This window comes from Oncorhynchus mykiss, chromosome 27 (assembly GCF_013265735.2).
Source record: "Oncorhynchus mykiss isolate Arlee chromosome 27, USDA_OmykA_1.1, whole genome shotgun sequence".
Taxonomy (NCBI): domain Eukaryota; kingdom Metazoa; phylum Chordata; class Actinopteri; order Salmoniformes; family Salmonidae; genus Oncorhynchus; species Oncorhynchus mykiss.
The window spans coordinates 6385585-6398977 of NC_048591.1; the positions used below are offsets into that span (position 1 = coordinate 6385585).

General features: G+C 43.0%; 1 protein-coding gene across 3 annotated transcripts in view; it reads right to left on the minus strand.

The window, feature by feature from the left end:
* The window catches only part of LOC110507413 (protein phosphatase 1 regulatory subunit 37), a 52670-nt gene that overhangs the window by 18542 nt on the left and 20735 nt on the right, over positions 1-13393 (minus strand). For all 3 annotated transcript variants that reach the window (XM_036965561.1, XM_036965562.1, XM_036965560.1), the window contains one exon: positions 2161-2258. In XM_036965561.1, the coding sequence (XP_036821456.1) occupies positions 2161-2258 (98 nt within the window). The remainder of the gene's footprint in view (positions 1-2160; positions 2259-13393) is intronic.

Sequence of the window (13393 nt, forward strand, 5' to 3'; positions counted from 1 at the left end):
TCTTTCAAGGATGACTAAGCAGAAAAACCGGGCCGTGGATCAGAGCAGACCAGCAGCCAACACACTGACGACGCTGTATTCACTGGCTGCTAACCCCACAGTGGAAAGTTACCCGGGCTTTATTTAAGGCACGAGCAGAAGGCCAGCTTAGCACAGTGATGAGTCTTTCCACAAGTGTGCGCGATGTCACCCTCTCTCTCACCAATGACTAAACACCGCCTGAGTGGGGTGACGGGAGATTCCCTGAGCCTCCGTCACACACACACACACGAGAGAGAGGAGGCGGATTGAGAAAGGTTTTTCTTGCGAGGAATGCGCGAGGTAGAGAGGTGCAGGAGGGGTAGACAGGCGACAGACAGTACAAGGGGTTGAGAGAGAAGGAAAGGGAGGCAATTCTTCCACGAGAACATGTGTGTTTGCACAGTACGTGTGTGTGTGTTTGCGAACCACAAACATTCAACAGTGATAAGGGCTTGTCAGTAAGCATTTCACGGTAAGGTCTACACCTGCTGTATTCGGCGCATGTGACAAATACGACAACACTTGATCACGTGTAGCTGCACTCGCCATCCCGCTGCCGGCCCCTTCTGTCACTCACCCTCTGACTCTTCCCTATGAGCTCATCCTCACACAACTGCAGATTTAAACCGCCATCCCACACGCACACACCCTGACGCCCATTGTCTTCCTAAGACGAGACACATAACAGAGAAAGACAAACCTGCTCAGGAGACTTCAGGAAGCTACAGTGGGTATTTAAAAAATAAAAAAAACACGCCCATACTTCTGTACGCAAGCAACAGGGTGTGTATTGACCACCAACAGAAGGCTATTGACCAGATAGAATGTTAACAGTAGGCTGCTTTAGCTTATGCATGTGTGTGTGTGTACTGTGCAAAGGTGTGTGTTTGAGAATGTCTGTGTGCATGTGTGAGTGTATGCGCGAGTGTGTTAAGGGAAGGTGGATGGGCGGAAAGAGTTCTGGGGTGGGTCTTGAAGAGTAAATATATGTTTTTTAAAATATATAAATAAATTGAACCTTTATTTAACCAAGCACTTCCGCAAACACTCAAACTTTCCAATGACACGGCACAGCAGACAGAGACATGCTGGAGTGTGTGGTCGCTGGACAGGAAACCGTGGCAACTTACAGTAGGAGACACACACACACACACACACACTCTCTTATGCTACTTATGGCTGTGCCTCGGTCTGGCTTCTTCATTTCCATCTGCCCTTCCATTCCATCTGTGATTGCATTTTTGTCCATTTTCTCTCTCGTTCTTCACAAGCAAACATCATGGTATCAATGCGGCATTGGTCGACCTCTCACGCGAACGGAAAGGAAGACTACTGGACCGTAGAACGACAGCGATAAGCCCAGTACAAACAGCCATGAGCCCTCCCCTTGTTCTGCCCAGACACTTGAGGTGAAAAAGGCCTTTCACGGGTTTCTCCATTCATACCTGTTGCCAAGACAAAGTGTCTACATAACAGGCTTTCAACTGAAAGAAAAACAAACAATGCCCACTCTTGCATTAACACGTTAATGTGTGGACACACACACACACGGCACCGGTATTTTAAAAAAGAAAACGGAGTCGAGGCATTCCCTATCAGACCCCAGGAGCTACTTTTTATTAGGGATTAGAGCACAAGACCGAGCAAACGGAAAACAACAAACATCAACAAACCAGACAGACACAGCACATAAATCCCCCTGCTGCTGTCAGCAAAGCCCAGCTAGCTCCATGACAATCCCCACGGTGGGTGTGAGTGAGCTGCCCCAGCAGGGTGGTTTGAGGTCAGGTGGTGTTTGATTGGGTGCCAGGGTGAGAGAGGGTTTCCTCTGGTACCAGATTTTGATGAGGTGGTGATGGCGTTGGGGATTTAAAAGTCCAGATACAGGCTTAATCCAGCTCCACGACAAGACTAAAAGCTAAGAAAGCCTGAATTAAGTCTAGTGTTTCAGTGCTGTTATTAGGCTACTGAAATAGTGGCATGGAGAATGTGTCAGTGTGTGTTCCTGTGGATCCACAAACTATTAAAAGCCTACATTTTGTTCAGGCTAACCTGAGTGGGTTTCTTCTTTGGATATGAGCTCTATATCTCTGTGTGTGTGTGTGTGTGTGTGTGTAAGTGTATTTCATTCAAGTTTACCTGCATCTGTTTAAGCACTTTGGGGATGGGTTTACAGTTGAGTTTCACGCAGGCCTGTCTGTAGGCAGAGAGAATCTCATCCACCGTCACATTCTGGGCTGAAAAACAAGAGAGAGTTAGACCAACAAGGTGACAACATGATTACACACACACACACACACGTCGATACTCAGAAGGTGGCCTGTTGACGACATCAGTTTGCGTCACAGACATTATAGCACAGCACGATTGACAACATGGTGACATAACATTTTCACATTTACCTGGCTACCTTCTCACCTCTATATACAAAATACAAAAAAAACACATGCAACTGGCGAGTGAAAATCTGTCAAAAACGTTCAGCGATATCACACATAAAAAAAAAACATCTCCCTTGGTGGCTGAGTGAGTCATACACAAGGAGAGCATGTGGTATTTTGAGACACAGTAAGTATATGGGATTTGCAATCTGCTTAGCTAATGGACAGGAAACGAAGCCAACCGGATCCCCTCGCTATAAATGGCTGGTGAGTAGTCAGACTGCATCTGGCTCATCAGTGGAGAGAGGGGCACACCGTGGAGACCCTCCGAGGTGCCTCTGTACTGCAGCTTTCTACAGAGTCCAGCGCGCACGCGTATGTGTGTGTGAGACCCACTGCCACCCTAGACCGTCACTCTCAGGGCTAACTGCTCAGACGACTGAGGTGCAGATTCAGCCCCGTTGTTTCAGCTCAGATAGACTAATGAGAGATGTGCAGACAAAGAGACAGGTGTGTGTGTGTGTCTCAAGTATATGCATATGCTGCGAGTCTGTGTGCACACACAAGACATAAAGGTCTGATATTTTGTCCTGCCATCAGCAGTTTGGCTACTTACGCTAAGGTGAGACAAAATGTCCCCTCTCTTGCCTTCCTCCCGCTCTCCTTCCCCACCCTTCATCTGAATCCTGCATTGTCATTCTAGTCCCGCTCCCGAGTGGCAGGACGGTCATCCTCTTAGCCTAGGTGCCAGTTTGTTTCTGCTCTCCTGCCAACTCCTAATGGAATTGTCATGTTCAGCTTGCCAATGACAATGGATCACGCAAAAGCACAAACAGATCTGGGACCAGGCTAAGGATTGTTGAAGACGGTGAACGTTGAAGAAAGAAATTCAATACACAGAGACTCCGTGCGGTTCGACTCCATACAGTATGGTTCAACCATAGACATTCAGGGCGGTGCCGTGGTATTTTTGTAGCTTGGGATCTTCACCCATCAAAGCCCTCTGAAACGCATCCACATCACACAGATAACTCTTTGTCCTTAGTGGCTTTGAAGAAACCTGAGGATTTTATCAGTCATTCTAACCCCTCCATGGTCAAGTGACACTCGAACAACAGCAATGAGTCTCCAGGGGACATCCCACAGTTAGGCTTAGAGAGCACGGATGTGTGCAAACATGTTATTCGGCATGTCTCCATATTCTCAAAATCACAGCCCAAATAACTCATGACCAGGGAGCACCATCAGACATCAACGCTGTGTGTTACAGAGATAGAAACACAGGCACTGGGGTAAGTGTGCATATATATATATATATATATATATATATATATATATATACACACACACAGGCACTGGGGTAAGTGTGCATATATATATATATATATATATATATATACACACACAGGCACTGGGGTAAGTGTGCATATATATATATATATATATATATATATATATATATATATATATATATATATATATATATATATATATATATATATATATATATATATATATATATATATATATATATATACACACACAGGCACTGGGGTAAGTGTGCATATATATATATATATATATATATATATATATACACACACAGGCACTGGGGTAAGTGTGCATGTGTGTATATATATATATATACATACACATATATATATATATATACACACAGATGAAGTCGGAAGTTCACATACACTTTAGCCAAATACATTTAAACTCAGTTTCACAATTCCTGACATTTAATCCTTGTAAAAATGTCCTGTCTTAGGTCAGTTAGGATCACCACTATATTTTAAGAATGTGAAATGTCAGAATAATAGTAGAGAGAATTATTTATTTCAACTTTTATTTATTTCATCACATTCCCACTGGGTCAGAAGTTTACATACACTCAATTAGTATTTGGTAGCATTGCCTTTAAATTGTTTCATTTGGGTCAAACATTCCGGGTAGCCTTCCACAAGCTTCCCACAATAAGTTGGGTGAATTTTGGCCCATTCCTCCTGACAGAGCTGGTGTAACGGAGTCAGGTTTGTAGGCCTCCTTGCTGTTGTTCTGGGATTGATTTGCACTTTTCGCACCAAAGTACATTCATCTCTAGCAGACAGAACACATCTGAACGATATGACGGCTGCATGGTGCCATGGTGTTTATACTTGCGTACTATTGTTTGTACAGATGAACGTGGTACCTTCCGGCATTTGGAAATTGCTCCCAAGGATGAACCAGACTTCTGGAGGTCTACAATATTTTTTTCTGAGGTCTTGGCTGATTTCTTTTGATTTTCTCATGATGTTAAGCAAAGAGGCAGTGAGTTTGAAGGTAGGCCTTGAAATATATCCACAGGTACACCTCCAATTGACTCAAATTATGTCAATTAGCCTATCAAAAGCTTATAAAGCCATGACAATTTTCTGGAATTTTCCAAGCTGTTTAAAGGCACAGTCAACTTAGTGTATGTAAACTTCTGACACACTGGAAATGTGATACAGTGAATTATAAGTTAAATAATCTGTAAACAATTGTTGGAAAAATGACTTGTGTCATGCAAAGTAGATATCCTAAACGACTTGCCAAAACTACAGTTTGTTAACAAGAAATTTGTGGAGTGGTTGAAAAACGAGTTAATGACTCCAACTTAAGTGTAAGTAAACGTCCGACTTCAACTATGTGTGTGTGCACGTTTCTCGACACCTAGTAGTGCAGTTGTTAAGCTTTCCCTCGAACGCATGCATTCAAAATAGATAGTCCATTTCAGATAGAAGCAGAACTAAAGCTCTCCTGCAGGCCAGACAGGCCCAACCAGTGATCAGCATCATGAGGCTCTGCTCTGCCTGCCATCAGACGCAGACTGAATGAACAACAGCCTGGCAGGCTGCTCTAAAAGGGCCCGGGAAAGCACACAGACAGAGCCACAGCTGCGCTGCTTATGCAACACACCTACCACTCACTCACACACTGAGAAAAAGGCTCAGGGCATCAACTGTTAGGCCCAGGCTGTGCTATATCAGGACTGATCTGGATACGGCGGAGCAGACGACAGAGGGATAAGGCTTTAAAAAGCAGTCAAAACAAAATGCGTCTGAAAAGAGGGTGAGTGAGTGTGTGTGCGTTGTGTGTGTGACAGAGTGAGAAAGAGTGTAGGCTACGCGCGTGTGCTTGCCTTGTCTACCTCTGTGTGTGTACACACCTGTTGATCCAGGAGGGGCTGTATTGTATTAGAATCACCTGGCTCAATAGTCGCCCGTCTCCAAAACACAATACAGTGTCTCTTATGAGATCTCCTCAAACTGACAGAGATCGAGCATCTCCCTTCAAAAACAAATATCCAGAAGCTGATTGTGAAATCACCTTCACCATCCCTCTCTCTCACATTAAGACCATTCCTTAAACAGAACACACCCAAAACACTCAACTTCACCATAGAACATGTAGCTTGCTTTCCTTCTACAAAGTGTAGCCTCCTCGTGTGTGTGTCCAACATTGTTACAGCAGATTCAAAGACATATCACACATCCTCCAAATGGTCAGGACAGTGAACATTTTCATGTACACTTAATACTGCTACCTGCTTTTTTTAATGTTAAATTGTTAACCCCAATTACACCCTGCACACAAACCCTTTCAGTTAAGCTCTACCTGTGGCTCCTGTTGCAACAGCCCTGAGGCTCATGTCAACTCCTGTCAACGCTCTGTGTGTGTGTGTGTGTGCGTGCATGCTTAGGTGTACAACGTGTCCTTGGGAAAGCATTAGGCCTAGCTTGCAGGGTTGTCGTCGAGCAGGAGTGAGTGTACACTCTTTCCAGAGGGGGGAAAGAGACGTGAGTCGCAGGAAGGTAGCACATTCCAACAGCCCAGAGGTGGAGAAACTCCCCTGGTTCTCAGTGCACGCCTCACACACAATCACTTCGTTACCTATTCTCAGTCCTCTAGAAAACTAGGTCTCAGCAAGTAAGGCACTGGAGTAGGAGTGGGAGTGTGTGTTCTGTTCAGGAGCCAGGGCCACACTGTGTACCACACAGCTTCCCTGGCCGGAAACTGCTCAAGGTAAATAGCAGCAGGTAAAGATGTGCTATAAAAGCTACAGGGTCATAAAGTCTGGGCTGCTCCCATCCCCCAGTAATCTGAGAGTTTTACTGCAAACAGCATAGAGCACTAATTCACCTTTAAGCAGCACAATAGGGTTGGTTGATGCCTGGAATGACACGTCACCCCATCTACCTGTCCAAACATCGTTGATGGGGGGGGGGGGGGTTGATCGTCCTTGCCTAGCAACGCAGTAAACAATCTGTAATGCAGCCTGTCACTCAAACCACCGATTAAAATCTAAATAATTAGACTACAATGTGGAAATCGTCTATCCAATATTGTATTTTCTTGTGGGCAAATAGATAAATAAACCAATCATATGGTGATATGTGGTAACGATAAATTTGAACGATGATTTGGTACCAAACGTTGTAAGCCGACAGTGTGATACGAGTCCCTTTCAGTGGTGATTAAGAACAATTTCAACTGAGATCGAGCGCGCATGTCGACCATAGAAGACGTAACTGGGCAGTCTTTTGGGAGAGCTAAGCAAAGTTACACTAAAATGGAATCGTAGGAGATGATGACCCACTGGCAGGGTAGTGAGGGAATGAGGGTCGCTCTCCGCTCTTGGCCAGCGTCGCCCTCAAATACCATCTACATCTGTGGGAAAAGCGTTCCGTCTGAACTTGTTTTCAGTAGACCTCACAGCAGGTAATATTGTTACCCCACTCCGCAGTCTATTAAAGACAGAAAAAGGTGAACATTCTTGTGTTCCTTGCCAGAAACCTTTAGGTAGGTTAATATAAAATGACAAGAAAAACAGTCCAAATGGTTCTTTATTGCACTTTCGGTTTCATTTTCAAAGCCTCTATTCACAGATGCGTCTTATTCAAAATAAATGTAGCCAGGCTAGAATATTCTGTTGTGTCTTAACCAAATAAATTACAGTGAAAATAAGTTTGTCATACATATTTTGTTAACTTTATTTATTTTGTAGCTTAAAATGTTTTATTTTGTATTTTTAATAGGCAACATTTATTTTTTGTTCCCATAAGCGCTGCTGTGAGAGCTTATGTAATGCCGGTTGCATAATTGAAGGATATGAATAAAACACTTCCACAATAAATCCACATCTGTTTAACTTGTACAAGTAACGTTAACTGCACATTTTATTGACAGTAGTCTAGTCTTATAATTCTGGCTGTTTGGTTTGCAAGGATTTTCCTAAAACATTGGTCAGGCGGAGGCCAGAAACTTGTCACGTTTGTTTAAACTTTTGTTGGTTCTCTCTCATTATTACCATATCATGTTTTTATTTGGCCTATTCACAAACACAACTTTCTGAGATATAAAACTCTGTTACGGTCGTCCAAATTCATTTGAATGTTGATCATGAAAGATATGCTTCGACCAACAAGTCAACAATCAAATAAAATGGCGACAAGAAGGGAAAATGCATCTTTTGGCACTCTCCGCTGTCTACAATCTATATTGTAGGCCTACTTATTTCATTAAATAGTAGACTAAGTCTACCTACATATTTATAGAAAAATAAATAGGTAGGCCATTTGGCATGTCGCCAAATGCTGCCTGCTGCCCAACTCTGGCAGTTCCAGTCTAGTTTAAATAGGTTAAACGATCATGTGTTAAAAAAAAAAACATTTAAAAAATGATATGTTCTAACATCACCACTAGATGATGTTGGAACATTGCTGCGGGGACTTGATTCCATTCATTGCAGTCAACGATGTCTGTCAAACACAGTTGATTTCCAATTAGGATGGTACTATCCTCCAATCCTACAGCACAAACCCGACTGTATGGAGAAGGTGGGGGTGAGCTGTATTGCACAATTCCTGGAGCTAAACAAGACTTCTAAAACCAACATACAGCTTGAAAAGGGAGATGCTGTCTGTCTGAGCTCTGAGGACAAGCCAAACTGTGCCAAATACACCATTTTACCCCTCCTTAAAGACAAAAAAAAATGTGCAGGCAGCAGGCACAACCCAAACAGGATTACCTATAGCCGGCATTAATAACCTGTTTGCACAAAGGCCATAAAAGAAAATACCTGTGGGATTTGTTGGTGCTGTTGTGAAAGATAAATTATTTGCATTCTTATTCATTATTCTTCTTTGTTACGCAGTTAGGCCTATTTAAATGTATGCCATCAGGAATAATGTAGCCCATAATGTTCACCACAAATGCAGGTATTTCAGCCATTAAACCATATTTTATGAGCTCAAGCTAACGTTGTTCATCAACAGACGGCCCCTGATTGGGATACATGTTTTTAAAAAATGACAGAATTCACCTCGGTGGTGAGGTGGCCAGGCGAGGCGTGAACAAAAGATATGAGAGAACCTGTACAGTCAGTCTCTGGGGCTGCTATGCGATTACAACACTACTGTAGGTATTGGCCAGCCTTCATAAAACCGTCAAGTTTTGCTGCCAAACCTCCTCTCCCAGCTCGTGAGCTTAGCTTGCTGATTCTAATCAATAGGCCTACAACACGTAAATTAACACGAGAAAGGCCTTGAGGGACCCCTTCAAGCCATTGACATATTTTGGACGTCAACATTCAAAACAGTCTAAATAATTTCATATATGCTATGGCAAAAATAATAATTTGGTTGTGTTTATGAAGCTCGTGTTACGAATTTGGATTAAAACGGATGTATTTTTTATCTACACGAAAACAACTCAAAATGGAAGAATGATCTTGAAAAAAACAAAAAAACACTAACACACTACATGACCAAAAGTAAGTGGACATCTGCTCGTCGAACATCTCATTCCAACATCAAGGGTATTAACAAGGAGCCCCCCCCCCCCCGGCTATAAGAGCCTCTACCTTCTGGGAAGGCTTTCCACTAGATGTTGGAACATTGCTGCAGGGACTTGCTTCCATTCAGCCACAAGAGCATTAGTGAGGTAGGACACTGATGTTGGGCGATTAGGTTTGGCTCGCAGTCGGCGTTCCAATTCATCCCAAAGGCGTTCAAATGGGGTTGACGTCAGTTCTTCCACACCGATCTCAACAAACCATTTCTGTATGGACCTCGCTTTGTGCATGGGGGCATTGTCATGCTGAAACAGGAAAAAGTCATTCCCAAAACTGTTGCCACAAAGTTGGAAGCACAGAATCATTTAGAATGTCATTGTATGCTGTAGCATTAAGATTTCCCTTCACTGGAAATAAGGGGCCTATAGCCTCAAGCATTAAAAACAGCCCCTGACCATTATTCCTCCTACACCAAACTTTACAGTTGGCACTATGCATTCGGGCAGGTAGCGTTATCCTGGAATCCGCCAAACCCAGATTCAGAGTCCAATGGCGGCGAGCTTTACACCCCTCTATCAGACATTTGGAATTGCGCATTATGATTTTAGGCTGTTTGGCCATGGAAACGCATTTCATGAAGCTCCTGACAGACAGTTATTGGGCTGACGTTGCTCCCAGAGGCAATCACTACAACTCAGTAGTGAGTGTTGCAACCGAGGACAGACGTTTTAAGCACGCTATGCGCTTCAGTGGTCCCGTTCTGTGAGCTTGTGTGGCCTACCACTTCGCATCTGAGCTGTTGTTTCTCCTACATGTTTCCACTTCACAATAACAGCACTTACACTGGGCAGCTGTAGCAGGACAGAAATTTGACAAACGGACTTGGTGAAAAGGTGGCATCCTATGACTGTGCCACGTTGAAAGTCCCTGAGCTCTTCAGTAAGGCCATTCTACTGCCAATGCTCGTCTCTGGAGATAGCATGGCTGTGTGCTCGATTTTATACACCGGTCAGCAACGGGCGTGGCTGAAATAGCAGAATCCACTCATTTGAAGGGGTGTCCACATACTTTTGTGTGTATATATAGTGTATCTTGATTAGTTAAGTCTTCAACCCCGAGTCAATACACAGAATTCAGGGGGAGAAAAACAGGGGGAAGGAGGAAAACAGAGGGTAAGCAGATGTGGAAGTGAGGCAGGGGTGAAGAATGGAGGGAATACAGGCAGGGCACTGAGAAAGAGGGTAGAAGGCGGCATTTCTACCGAGGGTGCGGCATAGAATTAGCCTAGAAAGCGTTCGACACTTAGCCCTGATCCCATCGCACCGTGGTGGAAAGCAATTCAGTAAAAATACTTGAAAGTACTACTTAAGTAGTTTTTGGAGGTATCTGTAATTTACTATTTATATCTTTGACTTTGACTTTACTACATTCCTAAAGAAAAGTATGTACTGTTTACACCATACATTTTCCCTGACACACAAAAGTGCTCACTACATTTTGAAATGCTTAGCAGGACAATAACATGGTCTAATTTATACAATTATCAAAAGAACATCCCTGGTCATCCCTATAGCCTCTGATCTGGTAAACTCCCTAAACACATTTCATTTGTAAATAAAAACGATGTAAACAATGTCCATGTTGGAGCGGGCCCCTGGCTATCCATAAATACTTTTTTGAAACAAGAAAATGATGCTGAATATAAGGACAATGAAATTATTTACACTTAAGTATATTTTAGCAATAATATTTACTTTTGATACTTACATTTAAAACCAAATACTTTTAGTCTTTTACTCAAGTAGTAGTTTACTGGGTTACTTTCACTTTTTTACTCAAGTATGACAAAATTGGGTACTTTTTCCACCACTGCCTTTGCACTAACTAGCCAGGTTGGGAGAACTAGAACGAAAGCACAGGCCAAAAGGGAGAGTAGTCTCATAACATTCTTCTTTTACTTTACGATTAGGCCTCAACAAGCACAGGAAAACGTGGCTTTGAAAACGTGCCTCTGAACACAACTGAAGAGAAGACATTAAGCACACAGCAAAGAGTCAAGCTGAAAGTCAAATATACTGTGTCGAATATGGGACATAGCTTGTCATGTTGTACTGACGTAAAACCCCAAGTGGTCAAACCAACATTCGTCTTTAAATTAAATGTTATATTTAAATGTCTGTTCATGTTTGAAATGGATGAAAATTATTTTTGTCTGTTTATTTGTCGGACCCCAGTAAGACAAGCCGTCGCCATTGGCGTTGGCTACTGGGGATCCTAATCAAATCATAACCATCCGATCATATTGTAAGGGCTACCCCTTTTTTCTCCCCAATTTCATGGTATCCAATTGTTGTAGTACTACTACTACTACTACTACTACTACTACTACTACTACTATCTTGTCTCATCGCTACAACTCCCGTACGGGCTCGGGAGAGACGAAGGTTGAACCAGCCGCACTGCTTCTTAATTAACACAGCACGCATCCAACCCGGAAGCCAGCCGCACCAATGTGTCGGAGGCTACACCGTGCACCTGGCAACCTTGGCTAGCTGGTGCGCGATGAGACAAGGACATCCCTACCGACCAAGCCCTCCCTAACCCGGACGACGCTAGGCCAATTGTGCGTCAGAGCCTGGGCGCGATGGGTTACGACAGAGCCTGGGCGCGAACCCAGGGGCACAGCTGGCGCTGCAGTACAGCGCCCTTAACCACTGCGCCACCCGGGAGGCCCTGTAAGGGCTACCTTATGAGTAGGCCAATCCACTGACGCGCACACACCTTAGCTAGGGATAATCCTTGACATATGAAGAGGACAAACAATTAGAGTCTATGTGGTCATTTTATATTCTGCAGTAAAACTAGTTCCTTCGGAAAGTATTCATATCCCTTGACTTATTCCACATTGTGTTACAGCCGGAATTCAAAATAAAGAAATACAAAATTATTTCTCACCCATCTACACACAATACTGCATAAATACAAAGTGTAAACATGTTTTCATTTATTTTTGGCAAATTTACTGAACATGAAATACACCCTAGTCAACACGTTAGAATCACCTTTTGCAGGGATTACAGCTGTGAGTGTTTCTGGGTAATCCTCCATGAGCTTTGCACACCTGGATTGTACAATATTTGTACATTATTCTATGAAAGCTCTTAAGTTGATTGGTGATCATTGCTGGACAGCCATTTTCAAGTCTTGCCATTGATTTTCAAGACGATTTAAGTCAAAACTGTTACTCGGCCACTCAGGAACTCCAGTGGCGTTTTAGGTTACGGTCTTGCTGAAAGGTGAATTTGTCTCAGAGTGTCTGTTGGAAAGCAGACAACCAGGTTTTTGCCTGTGTTTGGCTCCATTCCGGTTAATTTTATCCTCTGAAAAAATTCCCTAGTCTTTGCCAATGACAAGCATACCCATATTATGACGCAGCCACCACTATGCTTGACAATATGAAGAGTGGCACTCAGTGATGTGTTGGATTTTCCCCAAACACAACGCTTTGTATTGTGGCTGAACCGGTGTTTGAAATTCCCTGCTCGACTGAGGGACCTTACAGATAATTGTATGTGTGGGGTACAGTGATGAGGTAGTTATTCAACAATCCATGCAACTTATGTGACATAAGCTAATTTTGACTCCTGAACATATTTAGGCTTGCCATAACAAAGGGCTGAATACTTTGACTCAAGACATTTCAACTTTTCATTTTTAATTAATTTGTAAACATTTCATTAAAAAAATATTTCCACTTTGAAATTATGGGGGTAGTGTGAGTAGACCACTGAAACAAAACCTCAATTTAAATCTATTTTAATTCCGGCTTTTAAAAAAAATCAAGGGTGTGAATGCTTTCAGATGGCACTGTAGCGGTCATCTAAATCAGGCTGTAAACAAATTTGACCTTTAAGCTGACAGTAATGCCTCCTTTTACCTCTAGATACAGCCTAAAGCTCCCCACTGAATATTTTTACAGAGGGGAAAATGGCATTTCTGGAGTACGTCTACGCGACTACTCATTCAGAAGGGTTTACTGCGCAAGCTAGCTGCATCCTAAATGAATCCAAGTGCAGTCTGACCAAAATTTCTCCCTGTGTGTCAATCACCCCTTCCCTTCCTTCCTCCTCTGCGTTTTCCCCCTTTCACCACAGCGGCTGGGAGGAGC